Source organism: Lepisosteus platostomus, chromosome 7, assembly GCF_059453375.1.
Source record: "Lepisosteus platostomus isolate fLepPlt1 chromosome 7, fLepPlt1.hap1, whole genome shotgun sequence".
Lineage (NCBI taxonomy): Eukaryota > Metazoa > Chordata > Actinopteri > Semionotiformes > Lepisosteidae > Lepisosteus > Lepisosteus platostomus.
The window spans coordinates 14,410,229-14,433,445 of record NC_142617.1 but is presented as its reverse complement, the minus strand read 5'-3'; the positions used below and the strand labels follow the sequence as shown (position 1 = coordinate 14,433,445).

The 23,217-nt window shown below is 36.9% G+C and overlaps 1 protein-coding gene across 6 annotated transcripts in view; it reads right to left on the bottom strand.

The window, feature by feature from the left end:
• The window catches only part of LOC148658349 (protein furry homolog), a 112,704-nt gene extending 90,886 nt beyond the window's left edge, over nt 1-21,818 (bottom strand). For 2 of the 6 annotated variants that reach the window (XM_088639407.1, XM_088639409.1), the window contains exon 1: nt 7,950-8,326. In XM_088639407.1, coding sequence (XP_088495533.1) covers nt 7,950-8,127 — 178 coding nt within the window. In that variant the 5' untranslated portion in view covers nt 8,128-8,326. Of the gene's footprint in view, nt 1-7,949; nt 8,330-21,673 lie in introns of those variants that run through there. The other 4 variants (XM_088639410.1, XM_088639408.1, XM_088639414.1 and 1 more) reach the window with 3 other exon arrangements.
• Between the last annotated feature and the right edge of the window lie 1,399 nt (nt 21,819-23,217).

Genomic DNA, 23,217 nt, shown 5'->3' with positions numbered 1-23,217 from the left:
TTTCTGAGAACACGATACCAAATATACAGTACAAAGCTTATCGCATTAATCTTGCATTTAATCTTAAATGATTAATTTGTACATCAAACAGCAGACAATGTGCTCCACTGTAACTGAGAGAATAAGCTACAGGACAAAAGCGAAATGAATGGTAAAGGTCACATAACTCCAAATCACAGAAAATTCAGACTACAAGTAAATATTCCTTAAATAAGGTGTAAAAATGTATGGAACGCAGTTGTTCTTTCTATACTGTGTTCTGTATGCTCCACCATACTCTGTGAAAGTAAAAGCTATGTCTCTGTAAACAGATTCTATTGATTATTTAAGAATTCACAGACAAAAGCAGTTTACAAGGTTAATCAACAATTACAAGCAGGGCAATCGATATAAATCAAAACTATTAATGTGTGGCCAACGTAAGGCTAATAAGTCCAGCCACAGTAACGTCAATGGTAGCATCCTGAAGAGTTCAAAAACTGAGTCTAGGACACAATGTGCTGAACCCATCCATCCATTTTCTGAGCACGTCTTCTGATTCAGGGTAACAAGGGAGCCACAGCCTAACCCTGGCAAGCAACAGTTACAGGGCAGGATATACCCGGGAGGGGACACCAGTCCATCGCAGGGCAGAAAGACACAGGCACACACATTCACACCTCGCGTCAATTTTCCCAGAAGCCAATAAACCAGTAGGTTTGTGGACTATGGGAGGAAACTGGGGCCTCTGTAGGAAACCCCATGCGGACATAGGGAGAACATACAAACTCCCTGCAGATAGCAGATGGACAGTGAGGCAGCAATGCAAATCACAGCACCGCCACGCTGCCCCATTTGCTAAACATGAGGTCAAAAACGTTGGAATTTAGAAAGCCTTTTCTCAGTGAAGCAAACAAATTAGAGATTTTACCCCCAAAGCTGACACACAGCTTTAATGAGCTGTCTCTGCTCACAAAGGTGCTCCATTACTTCCCCGAAGCATTTTATTCTGCTAGTCTTTTAGAAGACACACCTATTGCACATGCAGGCTAGGAAAATATAGGCCCCACAATGTGGTGTGAAAGGCAGTGATGAAAAGTGATTAAATGCTCTTGAGAAATCAAAGGATAGAACTCTGCTACAGTTATCTGATCACAATACAGCCAAACTGCACTAAAGAACTGCCAGCCTGACAGCAGTAAAATACCACACAGGGTTCACATTTATATACTGGATCATCGGGATGCCATGTTTAAATCCCTCATCAGAGATAAACCAAAATCAGCATTCCTGCCAAAATCAAAATGTAAAGAAGAATATACAACTAACCTAAAACACATATACTGTACATATATTTATGTTACATAGGACAATGCTCCCAGCTCACATTTCTTGGCTGATATAATACATTTAATGTGTACCAACATGAAGCAGTTGTTGAGATAGTGCTTTATATCTAATATGCTCAGGGAGCAATTACGTTTTTCTTGCATTTGAAACTGGGTGCCCTGGACTGCATCACTGTACGCAACAGACAGAAAGCAGCTGACACCAGCTTTGCAGTGGCATTTGGATCTGCTGCAATAGAGATATCAGAATCACTCAAGCGGCTGCATAAAGTATTGGTCCAGCAAAAACCCTGTGTTTTCTCTCTGATTGAAAAGTCTCCAGACAAAGGCTACAGAGTTCTTGCAGTCATATTCTGTTACTAAAACTGCAGTCTTTTTCTCCAGAATTTAAGCTTGCATTTCTGTTTTATTGAATGAATCCACTTGTACCACATAAGAAACAAATGCACTTACTGCGAAAACGTCCCCAGATCATTTTTAGAAGATGCCAGCATTGCACTACAGTTAAAACTGTTCAAAGGGGAACTGCAGTCCCAATTTGTCAGACCGGTTATTAAATCTTGGTACCAAAATAAATTCATTGACGGTACAAGAAAATGACAATTGTAAAATTAAGCATAAAATTGTGAACTTTGTGAAAGTACTGTACAGGGGCCATGTTTTCGCAAAACCTTGGTCTTCCCATGGGCGAGAGCGAGACTTCCCACTAACTGCGACAAGACGCAGCCCTTCCTGTTCACTAGTCACCTTAATGACTGGAGTAATGAGATGAACGAGAGGATAAGTACAGGTTGTGCAACAGACGTTTCACCGCAGAAATGTTCCAAAGCGATCCACATGCAGAGTAAACAAGTATTATTTGTTGGCTAAACACTTAAAATCTGAAAGTTAAGAGCTTTATTTCTATTGGATTAAAAGAGATATATTCACAAGTTTGCTTGTTTACAATGTAATAAGGCTGCAACACGTCACCGGAAGTTTTGTTGCCTCGATCTGAATCGCACAATATGGCGCTGTGCAATATAAATAAATTTCACCTATTATGTGATGTAAATCGGAGGTTTTACAAGTTACTATGTACATTTAACTTCATTGTGGCTTGAAATGAACTTACCAATGTTGATTCTTTTTAACCCCAAAATATACAAATAGCATTGCAGTTAACCTTTAAGACATTTCGTTCTATTCACTAGCTGGGTATACTGTTGTATTGTACATATAGTGTGTGTATTACTGTATATCCAGTACATACTTTCCCATGAAAATGTGTCTCATCAAAAGTATCAAAGAGCTGACAAAGATTCTTCTTCTTCACTCAATTGCCTTGACTTCTGCATTAACCCAAATTCATTAACTACCTGCAATTCGATAGTTTGTTAACGGTGATCTGGGGGACTCTTGTACACAGAGATAGCAAAGCTATAGTTCTCCAGCAGGCCATTAGGAACCATTACAATCAGGCACACACAAGCAGCAGGTCAGAAAGCTAAAGTCTCAACCATGTGACCAACAAGGCAGGAATTCCACTCTCACCAGGGGGCAGTCCAAATGATCTACACTTGCCCTGCATTTTCTCCAGCTAGTCCATAGCTGACCTTTGGACCCTGAACATGCAAGAGCTTTCAAGACAACAGCTATATTTAGGCAAAGCTGCTATTCCAGGTAGTAGTCCATACAGTACATATCCACAGGAGACTAGTTTGCATTGATAAAGGCAAAATAAACATCACACCCAGAGAACAGCTGATTCTGTGAAGGTACTGTACTGTATCACCCATCCGTTCTTTATTAGAAAACCTCCTGTTTCTAGTAAGTGTCAGGGTAACACGGAAGCACGTACTGTAAGCCAGGATACAAGTCCATCCCTGGGTACACACATAAGTACACAGGGAGAGATTAACCTACCCAGTCTGGCTTTGAAAGGTGGAAGGAAGCCAGAACACCTGGCGAAAACCCAACAGGGGGAAGATCATGTAAATTCCACACATAAGGTGTTCCAGAGATGGAAACAAACCCAGGGTCAAAGAGTTACGAGGCAGCAGTGCTAAGCACCAGTCCTCCCAGCACCAACACATCACTCCTTAACATCCCAACTCAGAAAACATGTAGTTCCATAAAATAAAAAAAACCCGAAGACTGGGTGTTTAAAAATGACAAAACAAGCTTTCTCTGGCAAGGTATAATACAGAAAAATATTATTAGAAGCCAAGACTATATGTAATTGGATGCAGAAACAGAGGAAAAGCTCATTCCAAAAATAGAATTACGAGTTAGGAGCGCACTACTTATGCTAAAAACGAGTTAATGATTAGCAGCAATTGTTTGCGTCTGTAATTGTGCAGCTTGTGCAGCTTGTGTTTCACATACAGCATAAGAGGTGACTCACTTCATTCATCACCAGCACACACCTGGCGACGCAGCAGCCCCACCACACAGCGGATCAGGCGCAGAAATAGGAAATGACTTCACCAATTCAACCAAAGGGAAATTCAGATAATGCAGGCACCACCGTGGAATTTAAACAGGGCGTCGGGATTAATGCCTCTCTTATTGGACGACTGACTGGATGAGATGTAGCTGCAAATCAGTAACACTGCCACCAAACTGAACTGCAGATTGCAAAAGATACGCTCTGCCTCACAGTCAGACATTATTTAAAAACTAGGAGACAAGCTTATCTTAGGGGCTACAGAGCACCCTAAGAGACTTATAAATGAAAAAAAAAGGTATCCAAAAATCAGCAGAGTGGTACAAACACCTAGTTATGAATTTATTAATTTCCTTTTATATAATAAATCTTGTATCCGCTGCACTGGCTTGGCCTATTACACTGTTAAATAAACCCCTTAAATAATTAGGTGTTAAAGGCAGACATGCCTTGCCTCTTCTTGCTTTCTACTGGGTTTAATGACAAAGGAAAGAAAAAATCTGGAGAACCTGTATCACAGGTCTTGTGATCTCCCCTTCAGTATTTGGAGAGTTTACACAAGTAAACAAGATGAATGTTCTGGAAAAAATGTGATATTACTATATTAACATTGCAAAGCATCAAAGCTGGATTAATAAAACATACTGTATGCTTTTATATCAATATTATAATTTTACAGATGCAAAGCTTCTATGGGCAAAACCTTTTAATCCTTTAAATTAGATGAGAACATTTTGTTGAATTCAATCACAGTACAGGCACTGCAATATATGTTGCATTTTATATAAAGGAAGATCTACTTGACTGATAGGACCATCAGAAGCTTTACAATTTTATAAAACTGTGTGTTTACTATAAAATGATGTGACTGTTTCCCAGCACATGATGTAATGTATCCCGTCAATAAGGTGGGCAGAAAGCATCTGCCTTTTCTCCCAGTAATGAACTAAAGGATGCTTTTTATACGGATGCATTTTAAATGTCTTAAGCTAAATGCAATTTTAATCCTTTTTGTACTATTGTTCACATCAATAGATTCTCACTGTATTACTTTCTAGCACAGCAGAAACAGCAGCATAAATGTGAACATTTTTCACTTTCAGTACATAGATGCTATGCCGTCAAACCAAATTTATAAAAGCTGAAACCGAAGGATATTTCTGTTGCACCTACTTTTTTAGATTTGTGTCAGGCAACAGACAAATATGATTTGATTATCCAACACTCATCTAAAGCATGACATATTAAGCAGACTATAAAGCAGAAAAAAGCCAGAGGCTGTGTGTAATGTGATTAGCATTAATAGTCGAACAGTTGTTTTTTTTATTTTTGTTATACTGTATACTGCTAACATCCAAATCACAATGAAACAAACACAAAACCCAGCATCCAATCCAAACACTGAGATTCACTAAGTCACAGTGCTCTTCTGGGAAGAAAAATGACCTAGTTTTCAAGAAGTAGTACAGGACTTCTCAGGACAACTACGGAATCAACTAAAAACGTACACAGTTCTTGGTTTACATAATTCCAAAACTCAATAAAACTTAACTGAAAAAATAACAACAGGTTATCATCTCTACAAAAAATCTAAATCTTGCAGACGTTTGGAGAAATGAAATGACATTTGTAAATGATCTGGTTTGCAAAAAAATTGAAATACTTCACAGTGTGCTGAGGAAATTCAAATTTAAAACCATCAAAAAGTCTTAATATCTTAACATAACAATGTCACACTATATATGATTCTGTAGTTTTCATATAAACAAGGTCCAATGAAACAGGTACTGTATAAATGAAAAAATGAAATTGGTCTGTGGAAGCAAACGATGAGTCTTAGTCAGACAAAGACTGAGGAGGGTTAACGGCTTATTTAATTGTTCTGTCCTTTGGCCTAAATCTGGAGCAGACTGATATTAAATGTCGAAAGAAAATGTAAGTTTAGAAATATTACAGCTGTCTTGGCTTATCTGCAGTTTGGTGTGAAACTCTGCATCTGTGTCCAGGGCAGCTGCAGAAAACGCCCTTAGCAGTCCACATTACAAAACATAAGCGCATGAGGCTTTCTTATTTATTAGAGACTAAACCACACAAAAAAATTCCATTGGCCATGGTGAGACATTATTCTAATTACTCAGCATTTCAAGTCACTCAGTGGCATGACTTCTCCCAGGAAGAAATTCAAGTGGCTTTGACTGCAGGGGTGCTTTACTGTTTATTTCAGTAATTCACTGCGGCATCCTGGATGTGGAAATGCATAAAATGTATAGCTTTTTCAAACTATTTTTCTTTTATACACTTAAAATGTTGCTCTCCACTGCCCACTGAGGTATACTGAATTTGAATGCAAAGGCCGTGCTGCACTTGTTGCTATGTTCAGACGTACTGTTGCCTATCCTGCTTCTTGAAAAGCTTTTCCCGCAATGCCAGTTGTGCATGAATAATCTTTGCAGGAATCTTCCAGAATTCCTAATGTGTTGTAAAAGGAGTGCAGATGCCAGCTGTTAAAACCTGGCTGGAAGAACACAACAAATTGCAAATCGAGTCTGCACATGAACGCCGGTTACCAACAGTAAAAAAAAGTCATGGAAGCTGAAACATGCCCTTTCTATTCCCGATCATTAATGATTTGTTAACATGAGAAAATAAACTTTTGCTTTCCTGTCAGCCTTATCATTGTGACAAAACTAAATATCAGATTTTTTACCCAATAGTCTCCTTAAGATTTCAGAAAGAAAGAGCCTTTGTTGTTCCAAACTTGCTGTAGTGGCAGATATCCCCATGAGATATTTTGTTTGAGAGGCTTATATCCGCACTTTTGCAGTGTGTACGTTTGAATATACAGTACCAACAACATTTAGAATAACAATAGTTTGTTGTTTTATCATTTACAATGAACAGAATGAAAATAACTGAATCACACCAAGAGACAGAACACTTCTATACTCTATACTTGAGCACTGTTTTAAGTACAGTAACAGAAGCAATAAACAGGCACACAATTTTTTTCACCCATTATTTAATCAACCACTCTACAGATGGAAAGGACTGGAAATGTGGATGCGTGCAGTCCTTTCTTTTTAAAGGATCTCAGTTTTTTAAAGACAGGAACATAAGGAGAAGAATTAAATGGTTAAATTAACTGCTTATTACAAACATTTTCAAGCTCTGATGAAGGGAAGGAATTTGAAGCATGTCCCCAGAACTCTATAGCAATGGTTTCCATCCCTGCAAAACATCAGCTTGAAGCTCAGAGCACTCTCACAGTTATCTTTATGGCTTGCAGTGCTCAAGCTTAAATATGAAGAGCATCTGAAGGCTGAAACGAAAAAAAAAATGTGCTGGACGCTTCAGTGAAACCCTTTCATGCTTATGACCATGGTACCATCTGATATGTTGCACCTGGCATTGGCACAAATAGAGCTGAGGCTGCAAATAGTTTGTGAATTGCGGGGTAGCTACAGAGAAGTCAAGGGAAAAATACCAGCAAAATGAACTGCAAACCAGTTCATTTATGAAGAGAAAAGAAAAGACAGTGTTGTACAGTATGACAGGACATTAAAGGTGGTCTCCTTTAGGTTTATCTTTATGTATCTTTCATTTTTACATGTTTACCTACCACTGTAAGCCTTTAGCAAACTGAAATACTAGCTAAAGTCTAGCTGGAACTAGCACTAACCTGATTCCTTGGAGTAATGAGCAAGATAATCACTGCTACACCTCCGGCTACTCCAGAGCTACACTGTATTACTTGATTTAGAGGTCAGTATTATATTAACTCTAAAACATTACACACTGTTTAAGTTTAGGATGACTCCAAAATTCCACCATCCACCTCAATACAATCAATAAGATTGTAGAATTAAGCAGTAAAATGAAAACTGGTGACTTTCAGGCCAACAGCCATTTGTGAGGGACGTTAGCCCACCATGTGTAGCCAGATGCTGTGGCATGTCAGAAACTAAGAAATTAAGAAAATAAGTTTGGTGGGAACGAAAAATATTTGACACCTTTTATAAAATGAGAGAAGCTAAAATGTCTAAGAGAAGGCTGATTCCAGTCTAGAGCTAAGCTGCTAAGATTCACGTCAAGCACAGAATGTTTCACTTTGAATCAACTTCAGTTCTTAGCGCAGAGATTCTGCCAAACTACTGTACATCAACCCCCCCTCCAAATCAAGCAACTTTTCCTACCTTCAAGAATGGAAGGCCTTTTCTTAGAGCGCATCCTCCTGACTATTCCTCTAAAATCGTTCCCTGCGAGCATCCCCTCAGGTAAATTGGCCATCTGAGCCAAGACGATACCATCTTGTTCCCCGTTCTGCTCCCCATCAGCCTCAGCAATGTCCAAATTGTTCTCCTCGAAAGACATTTTGAAATGGCACAAAGCATTCCAGTCTCAAGTTGTCTTATGCTGCTGCATCGAGGCAGATTTGGTGGGTTTTTTTTGTTTCACTTTCTGTCCGGCCCCACAGCCCTGTGAAGCTCTCCAGCAGGCAGATGCAATGTGAGTGTCTGGAGTTTGCTCCTGTTGGTATGTTTAAACCACCGCACTTGTCAGGGCAGTTTAGCAAGTTACAGTAACATGCGTGAACTGGGCAGGTGTAGGATTACTGAGCGGCCCCTCCTCCTTTCAGCAGGCTGGAGAGAGTAGAGCAGAAAGGCAGCAAAACAGACAAACGCTGCAATTTGCTGCAGAGTTCCACACAAGGCAATCCAGCGTGCCTACCGAGGAAGACACTTCTAATCTTTACTGGGGAAAACATTACTGAGGACAATCAGTGCTCATGCATTAAATCCTCCCATTCTTTTGTATGGAACTGCCTGAGCCTTCCTGAGCTTGACCTTTCAAAAGCATGACTTGTGTCAAGGATGAATGCCAGATTGTCATTTACCCGCACTCTAATTCTCCGTTAATCCCCCAACATACACACACATACATTTTTTTTTCATTTGCTCCATTGTCCCCATTCGCTTTGTAAAAATCACAATGCAATGACATAATAATCTCACATACAGGCGATCGTCTAAGTCTAATAGTGAGGCAACCACTGCAAACAGAACCAAGGGAGACACATTCTGAGATATGTGCTACAGGGCATAGTACTCTCTGATCTTAAAATAAAAGAATTCATATTTTTAAAAAAAGCTCAGAACAGAAAAAAATAAATAAATGGAAACCTGTACTTTATAAATTATTCAAAGACCTAAGAAACAAAATATATTTTCTCTTATTTTGTACATTTTAAGCCTTTTAGAAATATGTTCTCTCATTGTTTCTTGGCAGGGTGTAGGATCTTGGACAGTTAAGGGTTAGTGTGCTGTACAGTATGTTAAATTGCGCAATTTGTGGCTAGTGACAGACTGGTCACTCCCTAAAAAACAACAACAACAAAGGAAAAAGCTAAGCACTTTTCTGCACTAGTTTTGATCCGCCAAACAGGAAATCATGATTAAACTTTAATGAGCAACTGAGATACAAATCACAACAGACAGACTCTTTTGCTGGGTCACTCTCATTGCCTTAAAGGACAACCGAGTTATGTTGAAGCTGATTTCAAAAGAGCTTGAGAAAGGAATCTTCAATGAAAACAAACCACTCGGAAATGGAATGTAAAATTGTGTAATTTTGACCATGCCAGACACAGGTTTTGCCCTTCATTTTAAATAGTCTACTCCTTTCCAACCCATCCACTCTTGTTATGTCCTCAATGTGGTGCCTTCACTGTGAAACACTGGGTGTACTCCTACTTCAACAATGAGATAAATCATAAAGAAGAATAGTTGTCAGTGTTACAAAATGGCAGTTTGAATTACCAAGCCTTCAGAGCTTTCTCTGCAACCAGTGTTTAGTTTTAATGATACATTGTGGCATTTATATCACTTCACAAATGGCATCTGACAGTGTTAGGATCAACAACAACAGGAATCACAAAAACCAAGCAGTTCCCAGTTTCAATGTATTGACTATGTATTCCAATGCTGGTCCTACAGGTATATCTACACAAGATCTGCAAGAAGCTGTTAAATTGCTCTGCTTAAGCCAGTAACCAGGTTGGAATAAGAACCCACATTAATATCAGCTCTCTGGGATCTCAACTGGACATGCTATTTCATTGTTTCCAATTTGAAATCTCTCCTGTGTTGAACTGTCATATGTATTCCTAAGTGTTTCTTTGTGGTTATTTTATACCTCTGTTGACTGCCTTTATTCAAATAAACTGCCAAGAAAATTTCATTTCAAAGGACAGTAGACTAGTGCATGCCTTTGTAACACTACTGTACATTTTGAGCCAAGTAGAAAGTCCACTCTCTCAAATCTAAGCACAATTCACAGAACTATGATGTTTGAAATGCTATTGTATACATTTAAGCTTCGTTATCTACCATAGATAAGAACTTAATATGTAAATAAAATATGACAAATGAGAAAAGGGCATTTTGCCTAGACTGCAGATACATGTAAAACCTTCTTTTTGTAGTAGCACTGTACAGTAGTTGCCATTATTTTCCTCCTTTTATATCCCAGTTTGGAATCCCCATTCAAACTGGCACAGACTAGAACCAGTACCAAACATTGCCAGACCAAAAGTACTGACACTGATGGTTCTCAGACTACATACTTCTATTTAGATTCTGAAATCAGAACAGAAGAGCTTTGATGTTTGCTGTATTATTCTTGAATGCAATCTGAAGAGGTCAAATCTGGTCTAAATATTCCATACTATCACTGCCTTTAACCCCACACACATAAAATATCACAAGCATAAAGTATGTTAAATTCAGAAAACATCCACACTGATATCCCAGCAATTGTAGACAAGTAACGCTGAATCCCAGAAGACAACATAAACACAGAAAGAGCTTAAATTTGGGATTTCACAATAACCAATACAAGATTCTCTTATAGCTTTGTAGCCTGGGACAAGACTATTAGCATATTGTAGATAAGCTGTATGTGTAACATGACCACAACAGGAAACAAACAGCTGAAAAGAGCTTAGGAATCACTGGCTTTTTCCACTGACAACAGATCTGCAGTATGCACTAATGAATAAATTGCACAACCACTAACAATCTAAACTTGTTGGGTAACTACAGAGCATTGACTGCTCTCAAGTGAACAAGTTTGCTATACATGTGAGCTGACATGTCAAAAAAAGCTATAATCTCAATGCAATGATCAGACAGTCACCTAATTAACTATTATTATTTTACTAGTCCTGCTCAGTCCATTATATATATATGTTTTATATTTTTACTATGCCATATTCAGAACCTTCTAACTGCTTTTGAAAATCACCTTCCCAAGGTAGACATCTTAACTGCTTGCTTACTTTCTTCTGGTATGATCAGAGGATGGTGTTTTTACACATCATGGGTTGGTACTGTACCTGTTACAAGGCACCACACCCCTCTGCACAAACAAACTCACACTTGTAACCCTTGTAACACTGACAGTTACAAGATCAACAAGATCAGTTGATCACTTCATTGTTTCGTATTGTAACCGTGCATTATATTTACTCAGAATTGCAACAGACCATTTTTATTTCATTTTGCACCAGGAGCAAAAATGAAAGCAAAGATTCAACTGCTTTGTAAACACCTTCAAAGTTTTTTTTAAACATGCATTCACAGTTCTTCTCCTGTCCTTTAGGTACAGAACCTTTGTTTGTTCATTTGCTTTTTACTTACATAGGTATTTCATGTTTTAATTTTATTTACCAGTGTCCCGTTCTTGCTTAGAAATAAGGGATTTTGCAGGTTTTAATAAGCAAGATTATGTATCAAAGTCCACAACTGCAACAATGTAAAAATCTATACAACTGTACATATTACTGTGAGTGTAACAATACAAAAGCCTATTTTAAAGGAATTTTACTAATATGATACTGGTGATTTAGTAAGAAAAGAGCTGACAATGTGAGAGATCAGTTAGATGTAGCATATACTGTACACAACTCGCCAGAAAAATTACAAATAACTGAAAATCTTAAATAAACACAGCTTCTGCCATGAGAAAGATCAAAGAAGTTACTTTTTTAAGGGAAGGAAAAGGGCATTCCTACCTATTTACAAATAGCCAGAGAGCAGAATGTGGTTATCAATAAAGACATCAGGCCTCATTTTAAGACTAATAAACTGTATAACAGTAGTATACCTACTGTACAGTATATACAGGTACTGTATATACAGGTCCTACCTAAAACTATAATAACTATATCTCTATTATATTGTTGCAGATGTAAACACAAGCAATTGCAATAACAAAGTTATTTTTCTGGTTAATAATGAGATGACATTCAAAAATGCTTTTTGTCATCAGTTTTAATTTCCTCTTGCAACACAAGCCTTCATACTTCAGATGGAATATCTACAAATCATGTGCAGCATCTTGCCCTTTTTCTTCTCCCTATCAATACTTGTGTTTTCTAATAAGCAGGAAGTCTAACTAATGTCAGAATGGGTAACTGCCTCATAACTGCAAGAAACAAGCAGTTATGGCCAACTTGGAAATGGAGGAAACAGCCATGTCACAAACTTACAGAGAGGGGGAATTAATTAGTCCATTACATTGGAACTGAAGAGGATGTTGGCATTTCATCTACTGATTTCAATACAATAATTTATCTGACTGCTTTTTAGATAATCTCGGCACCAATTCAGACAACTATAGGTAAAATAATGTGATTGGATATTCAAATTGTAAAACTAATGAGCATTCATAATAAAGACAGCTTTTCTGGTTTTAACGCATCTGATTTAGTTACATTTATATTCTATATTGAATATCTAAATGAATAGTTTAACTCATAAGTATTTTCTAGGTGAACCTAGCAGAGTAAAACAAGAATTCAATATAAAGCACAATCTCTCACATATAATAATACCACAAAATATATAATAACAAACAATAACTTTGGCTGTATTTTAAAATTTTGACTTTTTAGAAAATTAATTATGAGAAAACATATTTGCTTATTTTCCACAACCCACAGCACAGTGGACAAGGTCTATTATTTCTTGTAAAATTAATGTGATTTACTCAGCACCAGATAAATCAGTGTAGTATCCCCCCCTCCTCAGACATTTTAGAAAGGTTGTCCTCTCACACTGTAAACAACTATGCTGCTGTACTGTGCAAAACGTGCCCAGAATTTTCTGCATCTACGACCTGCAAAACCTAATTCACACTACAGCCCTTAACAAAGTCATTATTCAGCACACAGATCCTCATTTCTGGTATGAATCATCCAGCCTACCGTAATCACTCCGTTCCATCACCCTTTAAAGTGCTCTTTGAGTCCCTCATAATTTGATTGTTCCATCTATGGCACAGCAGCCTATTTTAATTGCCTCAGATTATAATAGGAAGGTCTAACCCATTGTTAAGGCCTCATCTCTTCATCTTTCAGTGAACAACTCTGAGACACTGGCTCCCTCTAATGTTCAAGGTCTGAATAGATTCCAAATAAGAAACATAACACTGCCAGAAAAGAAAACAAGGTCTCACAAATGTGTGAAAGAAAACATATTCATGCAATGTCAACTTTAAGATTAAGCCCAGAAACTGTTTTCTTTTGTCAAATAAATGAGTGATTTTAACAAACTTAAGAACTGTTCTCTAGCACAGCTCTCCAGGCTGTGGTCCCTGACAATAGTTCAAACATCTAAAGATTGGTTTCTCCTGTTCAGTGTTTAACAATTCAATGACAAACAAGCTGATCAAGATTCAGGAAAGCAGAGCATCCAATTTAGGTACACTACAGTATTTGTTCTATGTGACATTCTATTTGAAAAGAAGAACTGGAACAACATGATTTATTTATAGGTTGACTCTGTAAAGTATAATGTAGCTTAAATCCTGCAAGTATTGAATTATGGTCTGAGTCATCTAAATTAAATTTGCAAACACATAGTCTATATACAGTAATAGGCTACTGTATTCATATTTCAAAATCAGAAAATATTTGATGTTGTGCAGTTCAATCCAAAACAGCCCTATTTTCCATTTAAAGGGATGAGACATATTTTGACAAATTCCATCTAATTGCTGCTTTCAGTGCTTTTTCTCTGGGAGAATTGTATGTTCTCCCATAAAAACAACGAAAAGAAATTAATCCTAAAATATTATTGAAGATTAATCTTATTAATGTTTTGCCCCAGAGCACATTTTTAAAATACATTTGTCCATATTTAAATCTAACCACTGATATCCTCTGAATTTTTATGATTCTAAGGTCTGTGTTTTCCCACTAGCTAAACAGAGCCTATAGAGCCTACTGTATATAGCCTATACTATATATTCTTTAATGATATAAACAAGTGAAGATCATTAACTTCTACATTGAAGCTCTTAAATTGCAGCATAAAAGACTTGCACTAGCCATATTATTTTGTACAGTCAGCAACCAACTTATTATTTCAGTGCATTAAATTTGAGGAAATCCTGATATCCCTGTAAGAGATGAATATTAAGAGATTCTGTCCATTAAATAAATATTCCATCCAGGTAGTTTTGTTTGAAGCACAATCTGTCCTAATGCCAATTATAATAACAAAACAATCAATTTTGTGCGGGGCGGTGCGGTGGCTCTGTGGCTAAGAATCCGCGCCTGTGGCTGGAAGGTTTCCAGTTCGTATCCTGTGGGCAGCAGAGGAATCCTACTCTGTTGGGCACCTGAGCAAGGCCCTTAACCCCATCTGCTCCAGGGGTGCTGTATAAATGGCTGACCCTGCGCTCTGACCCCAAGCTTCTCTCCCTGTGTGTCTGTGTCTCATGGAGAGCAAGTTGGGGTATTAAAAAAGTCAAATTCCTAATAGAAGAAATTGTACAGTATATGGCCAATAAAGTATTCTGAACTTAATAAGGTTTTCTCCTGTTGCAAACATAAACCCACCAACAGAAAATAAGCAAAACGTGCTTTTATTGTTAGTGTACGACCTGCACTAATACTGTACCTTTCAGCACTTGAGCTAAACCAGTGATGATATGGAACAACCATTAAAAGTTTCACACTGGCTTCTTCAGCTGCTCTTCTTCTACTGTAGAATATCCCATGAGATCCCAGTTTTTGACATACTGACCTTTGGCCAAACAATTTTATATCCAGGTCTTCCAGTGTTTCCATGTGAAGTCTTATTTTCCATTTATATTCCAACAACATAAATTGTATAATATGTCACATTGAGTCCAAGGTCTCGACTTTCTCTTTAGGACCACTGTGGGAAAACTGCCCACATTATTTTCAATGGAGTGTGCACTATATTCTCTGTTTAGCTAGTGGGAAAACACAGACCTCAGAATCATGAAAATTCAGAGGATATCAGTGGGTAGAATCAAATATGGACAAATATATTTTAAAAATGTGCTCTGGGACAAACATCAATATAATTTTAGGATTAATTTCCTTTCTTTGTTTTTATTGGAGAACATAAAATTCTCCCAGAGAAAAAGCACTGAAAGCAGCAATTGGATTGAATTTGTCAAAATATGTCTCATGCCCTTAAATAGAAAGTGAGGTGGTTTTAGATTGAACTGCACAATTTCAAACATATTCTTGAAACAATTCTGGAATAATAGAGGATAGCAATATTCTTTCATAAAATTAAAGATCTCATTAGATTCATATTTATTGTGGATACAGGATAATCCGTATTCCCAAACTTTTTTTTTCTTTTCACTGCTCTATGAATCTAGCTTCTGCTCTGTACCAAATATCCTCATTCATTAAAGCAATGCAGGCTACAAAAATACAACATACTGTACACTTTAGAAAAAGTGGCATTCAGATATTGCAGTAATGTTAGCATCAATAAACATCAATATTTGATATGAATAATATTAAATAAATCACCCATAGAAGCTTTTAATTAACCTTTTTTGTTACTGTGATGAAGGGTTAGTGGGATAAGAAGTTGCTTTCTCACTTGAATGTAAACAACTTCATTGTATGAAATAATACTTACCAGGTTTTTTACCCTTTAATTCTGGCAATTGTCCATAGAAATCTGAAAATCAACTAAAAGCTGAACTTCTGAGCTGCTGAGCTCTTTAGACAAAGAGTAAAGAAGGGGCCATCATAAAATTGACCTCAATTACATTTAAGACAAAGTTTCACATACAGTACTTTTTCTTAAGAACTAAACGTACTGATCTACAGTCATTTAGCCCATGTACTGTACACCATATCAAAGTATCAAATCACACAATATCATGTTTACGCATACATGCTATCAAATCATTTTTTTCACTGTAGTCAGAAAATAACACTGCATAACTGCAGGATACCCAATTTTACTTAAGTTAATGAAGTGGAAGAAGAAGGGGACACTGGTTTGTTGCTATGGTAATTGTTTAACCTTCACTTGCTTTTTTCATATTATAATTATCTTCCTTTGTGAACGCACTGTCATTTCCAAAGTGAAGAAACTCACTGTCGTAGTGAATAGCAACTATACCCTTCCTCTCAGATGCTTTCTGTAAATGTCAAAAAGCACACTGCGGCCTATGAAAATTTAACAAGGTTCTTATGTTACCTATCTGTGTTTGTGTTGCTCACATTTTGTGCCCAAAACCAAGTGGAGCAGAATGGCTTTTTCTATCACATTAGAGAAAATAAACTAGGCTTCCAGACTTCACAAGGTAGGCAAGCTATTACAAATAGAAGGCCAACATCTAACTCTCCAAGCAGAGAAAAAATCAGCAAGCTGTTGCCATGGTAAAGATCAGTATGTCGGTTAACACAGGCACAGCTAAGACTGCTGAATAATTGACAAGTTTCTAATATTAGTGAAGCTCATTTAAAGTTAATTTGACATCGTCATCATACAGTCCATATTTTACGCATTTAATGTTTTAAAATGACAGACAAAAAAGCAGAGAATATTAGAAAGATGTGGGGTTTCACATCTATATTCATGGGCAGAAAAGCTATGTATGACAAGTACAAAGTGGTGTGAATGACTTGAGTTACAGTAGTTTTCCACATCATCGGAGTAAAACTCCGGTTTTACTGTGTGTTCACAGCTGTTACAAACGCGTCATATCTTTCCCACTATGGCCCAGAAAAACACGGACACTGTAAATGAAGCAAACTGTATGAAAGAAAGACAAATTACAGCAAACATACTAAAAAATAAATAGCAGTGATTGCAGGCAATGGTAAACACTTCGCTTGTACGGTTTTTGGTTCAGCAGTGTTTCTGGTCCCACTCCAGACATACTGTAATTAAAGTCCTAATCGAGTCGTTCAACAAGAATGGCCTTTCACTTCTTCCACTTGAGGCAAACCGCAGCTGCTGACAAGCTGAGCTCCAGGAGCCCACCTACCATATGGGCACTTCCCTTCAACTCTCCCCGCTGAGCCATCTGCTCAACGCGAATAAATCTGACCTTCATCAGGACATGACAGCATCATTTCGGCAGGGAGCATCCAACAACGCGTTTGACAGAAACACAGCACTGCAAATGTGTACAGAAACAATTACAAAAAAAGGACACTGGGCCAAAAATGCGTGGGCAAACGTAGTCTAGGTCTTTACATTATCACAAGTGGTGAAACTCATTCAATCTAAACTCTACCCTGAGAGTCATTCTGAAGGCCAAAGGAATATGAAGCAGCCTTTTTTTCCCCAAAACAGCTGAAATAAGCTTGACATTGGAATTGATGCATTTTTTACAGAATATACTTAATCAGAAACAGTGTCCCTGGTAATGAAATTAATTTACCAGCTGCCGGAATACATGGTAGCTTTGTTGTTTGCATTTTACAATTTTAAAGATGCATAAACTCCTACACGTAAATGCAAATAAGACAGAGCTTTTAATATTACACTAACACTAACACCCTTTCTTCTGGAGCCTCGTAAATAAGTTTATTATACCTTCTAAAGTGTATTAATTATCCAAAATGATGCTCAAGCTATTTCTTTCTTAATGAAACCAATCTATTGTTTTTTAGAAAAAGATGACTTTGGAAATATCTGATTTTTGTAATGGGTTTTATTAGGTTAAACTGGATCCCCATAGCTCAAACAGCAAAAGTAACACAAAGAAAAAATTAACACAAAGCATTGCATGAATGAATGAATAATGTACTGTAATGATAGTAAATTAAATTTTACACAACATTTATAAATAAGATTTGTTAGCCCCAGCAGAGAGAGGCTTAATACAGTACATGTGCTAAGGTCTCTGAATAATGTTTCTCTGGCAGTTGTTCATAGCAAAGTCTTTAATTGCTCAATGTCCTCAGTGCAGCTCTAAAATAGCATCAGCCTCCCAAATCACCTTACCAGCACAAAAGAGAAACAAATGTGGTTAATGTAAATGTGCCTCACTGAGCACCGGTCCATTCCACTGGTGATGTTGCATCAGACATATTAAATTACAGAAAAGCCATTATGCTCTCTAATATAATAAGAGCATTGAACTTAAATATCGTGTGCATTATCTAAGAGTTTCAAAAGGAGCAGTCTAATAACAAAGGATACAGTCTAGGTGTTGGCCGTATCAAGTAACACAAATGACCAATTATTATCCTAATGAATAAACGGAAGAATACTGTATTCTTCTTTGTGAGGAGTGGTATCTGAACCTCAGGTAAAGGCAGTTGTTGTTTTCAGCATTGCCTGAAGTAGAATAAAAAAATAGAGAACTTTCTTTAAAACCCTCTGCTGATAGCGTGAAGGTCTTCGGACAATGTCCCATTTCTTTATATACCCGAGTCTAACTAAATGTATATGGCATTGTGAGTAAAAAATAAGAGCAATAAAGAAAGATGAATTGATCAACACATAAACATACATTTAGCAAGTTATAGAAAAGCATACTGTATTTAACTGCAGCTAGGCCCAGTTTTTTTCAGATTGTTGATTCACCCAACTGCAGTAACACCAACAATTTCAAGTCTGCTATAAGATACAGAAGTACTGAATTGTTTTATTTACAGTAAATACAAACCCACAAAAATAAAAACATATTGATATAAACATAACATAACTTTTTAAATGAAAAAGATTGCTGTAATTTGCTATCAGCTTTCACAGCAAATCTGTACGCTGGAAATGCACTCCCAGCTTGTGATATTGTTTTAAAAAGCAGTTACTGTATGTCATATTGCCTCACTGTTGTAGTGGGATGTGTTGCCATAGAAACCAAAATGGAGTGGTCCTTGTAACACAGCAAAGAGCTAAAAGAAAGTGTGATAAAAATGACTTACTTTTTTCTGTTTGCCAACTACCAATACGAAATGGGTTTTTTCAAAAAACGGCAATGACCATATACAGTATCTGCAAACAAATAAGTATAGTACAGGCCAATTCCAATTCCAACTAAAAAGTGATAAACAAAGAGTAAAACATATCTGCTGCAGAGCCTTATTTGTGTGATTGTAGGAGAGAAAGCAGGAATATGAGAAAAAGAGGTGGGTTGGAGAAAAGAAAGAAACAAGAAAGATCTGTGAGATCTGGGTTGGCGGTAGATAAAAAAACAGGATAAAGAGATGGAATTCTGGAGAGCTACTGTATATCTATGTACCACTGGAAGGTGTATGACAAAAAATGAATACAGCTGGAGAACATACAGTATGAATGACATGCCACCTGTGTGAAGAGGCCACCAGTCAATTGTTGTCAGAAAAAATATATTTCAGTTTCAGCCAGCATACGTAGCACAATTTAGAAAACTACAGCATTTTTAGGAACATTTTTAGGAACAAGTAAAGGTTTATTCCATGCTGAAAGAGAACAAAAGAAACACAACGTTTCGGTTGTGGAGCCTTCTTTGGGAGTGTGGCCTGAAAAAGGCTCCACAGCCAAAACGTTGTGATTGTTATCTTCTTTTTACAGCCTGGAATAAACCTTTACTTGTTCCTTTGCATCCTACGCAATGCTGACACAGCTACTGTACCTACTGTACGTGAACTACAACAGCATTTTTATACAATGAAGCAAAATAAAATGTTACCATTGCATTGTCAAAGATTTTCAGATTCTCTAGACCTGCAACCTGTAAGTCAATTTATGACGCTTGTTACACTTTTACTTACTGAATAAAAAACACAATCTCTAAAAGGTTTACGACAAAGAACATAACTTTTAAATGTTGCTGATTGTTCACAGCAGAACATCCAATCTAGCATCTTTCTACAACATTACATTTATGTCTATAAAATAAAAAAGTATCCGTCAATGGACTGATATTTTAATCTTAATGGACACTCGTGTTACTAGAAACATGGCACATGATACGGACCTTCTGGTGCGCGTCATAAAATATTTAGTTGTGAGCCTTATAAATTGCTTTTTTTGCCGATGTCAAAAGGCAGACATGCAGACAGTACAGCATACAGATAAAGGTGCTGTAGAAGTTACCTTAGCATTCAGTAACTCCTCAGAAGGAAAGGAACAATACTTAATAGTCAATAATTAGCACATTGTCCCATTTTTTAAAAATAAATTTAAAATGTAAAATATTGCTGTAGACCACAACAGTTGACAGGAGTATCATATTCTTTACATGTGACATCTACAGCTGAAGTCCCGAAATAACACATTTTTTTGCCAATTTCATGTAGAAATGTATTGGTTTTCCACACTGCCTCTTTACACTATTTGTTTACGGTACTAACAATTATTAGTGCCCTTGGGAGTATTTTTATAAAAAACTGCCACAAGTTTGTCTCATTAACAAATACTGGTACAAATTTGAGGCTTCAAATGATTCATTGTTCACAAAGACAAATTACAAAAGCATGGATATACAGTTATACTGTATACTGTACAATATGTAAGTACTGTATAGTGTTTTAAAATACAAGCAAATGCTATTGTTATGGCTTTTGCTGATATTTTAAAACATAATACTGAGCTGATAAAAAATGTGTTTAGATTTTCTGTAGTTGAGCCTATGAAAATACTGCCCATTGTTTATTCACAGGTTACACATACTGGTACATTATCAACACAAACCGTACATACAGTACAGTACTGTAGGACAGAATAAGATTGATACTTTTGACTGTACATCTGTCCATGACGCCATGCTATTTGTACTGTTTATCATATGGAAATAATACTGATTTAGAGTGTCTCCAAAGTTTACCAATAATAACTTTTCACGTTTATGTTAAAATTAGTACCTTGTCTTAATCAACAAAACAATGAATTGCTTTACCGTGATCGAAGGTAAACAGGTGTGTTAAACAGGCCAAAAAAAGCTGTACTCTGGAAGTCTACAGTGTATACAGTATATAGTACGTTTCCATAAGAGCACTAGCAGATTTTACAAGCCCAAAATAACACAGACGCAAATTTTTAGCCTTTTTTTAAAAACAGAAACATAAATTGACTTTAGTATGATAATGAATTTTCGTCTTGGTGTAATACATCAGCGCACAATTAATTCCCGTGACTGGTTAAAGCTACACTGGTAGTACCAGACAAAGAATCCACCTCATTCCACGCCGAATAAAGCGTCAGGTAAAATAATAATCATGGGTGGTTTTGTTTCTTCGTTAAACTGTGGATCCAATGACCGTTTGTGTGAGTAACAAATCTGGATTATTTCGGTTCAATAAAAATATGCTAGAGAAAAAAGAAACACGTCAATCATTCGCTGATACAAAAGCATTTGTTTCGACTCGTTTTTCTCGAAAACCAACTCGCTTTGTGATGACTACCATTCAAATAGTGTAAATACATCTAACTGCACGCATAAAAGATGTAAGTATATCTAATTTCAGATACATTAACGTGTGATATTGTTTAGCTCTTCAATTTTGTATAAATACAGTATATTAACAGCTAATCTGCGTATTTTTGGCATACGTATTGCCGGTGACAGACTGACACACAGTACCTCTTGAAAAGCAGCACATTGTTCAGTACGCAAAAGGGGTACAGTATATTACCGTATATATTCTGAATTCCTTCCTATTTGTCCATCTCGTCTCAAAACATTTCTTCGAAAAGGCGTTTTTAAGCAGCTCCTTTTTGTACTTGCTTTGACAAGCGGCTTTTTTTTCTTCAGTAGACCTGGAGGACTCAAATCCCACCCCTAGCAACGAATCAAAAGCAGTCCACTGTAAGAAAGAGGACATATCGTTTTTCCATTCGCCAGTAGCCACACCAATCACTGGAAACTAAACATCTCAGTTCAGTTTGAACACCTGATGTGAGATGCAAAACCTATTATATACTGTATAGTAAGTTCTTTAAAAAAACGTTTTCATTATTCCAAATGTCTGCTGAGGCGCGAATTAACAAATACAAAACAAATTATTGGCAGATTTTTGGCAACTAGCAAAATTCAATCCAGGCTCTTGGGGCCTGACACAAGTTAGGCGATTTTGAACTTCACCTACAGGTGAAAACAAACTCACAAGCAATTGACAAAATATGCAAAAACGTTATTTTTATCTCCTGGATAAATATTTAGTTCAATTAAGCAACGAAAGCATGAAAAGTAAAGATGACGTTGCCCATAATTGACTACGTTTCCAGTCGTATTAATAACACTTCACTGCAATCTGCGAAACACTTCGATGCATCCACGCCAGATTAATGCTACACGTATTTCATGCACTTTTCACGACTAGATGATGATAAATTTATAAAAACACTTTGTGGAAATTCATTACAGGAGTTCAATCTTAAAATGAGCAGTATGTCTTATTTCAGAACATCTCAGAAAAAGTTTGAATTTGTCTCCCGTACAACTGTGATTTTAAATATTTAATGTAGGGTGTCCGAGCAACCAGAGCAGGGAGAGCTGTAAATATAATGTCTAGAGCTGGCATTACTATCAATTTATCCTTCGAATAGACCTCTATTCATTTTCTATATTAGAGAACTTTAGAACTTTAGTCGTGAGACCAGTCAATTATGTTACTACTACTGTACTGTATGTTACACATGACTGCGAAATTCATCAAGCAACAAGCTGGATAGGTACGCTTTTAGCTATACTTTTAGCAATGATGAACAAAAACTGGTTTTCAGTCTACCCTGTTAATGAGATGTGCCCTTGTCGCATTTTTGGCCACATTCAGAATACACGAGCGAGCATTTTCAAAGCCTCTGTGTCACTACTTCTAGAGGACATGTGCTCCCTTCGAATAATGAACGCAAGTTTTAGGAAATGTGAGAGGCTTTTAACACAAAGCACATCATATATTATATCACGTTTGTCAGAACATTATTACAGTATATAGCAGTAAAATGCAAGAGTAAACGAAGGATTTGATGCATATTCACACAAAATTCAATTGTATTCTCAATTAAGCTTACCGAGATTCCTAATTAACAAGGACATATGGTTTACTTGTAATCATTTTTAACTTTTTGCGTTTTCTTTGCTATGATTAATTGTTGGTTGTAGGTAGCATCTGTCTGTTAAGTACTCTTTAAAAGTTTTTTTCTTACGGGAATTCCGTACAAGCGATCCGAAACACCT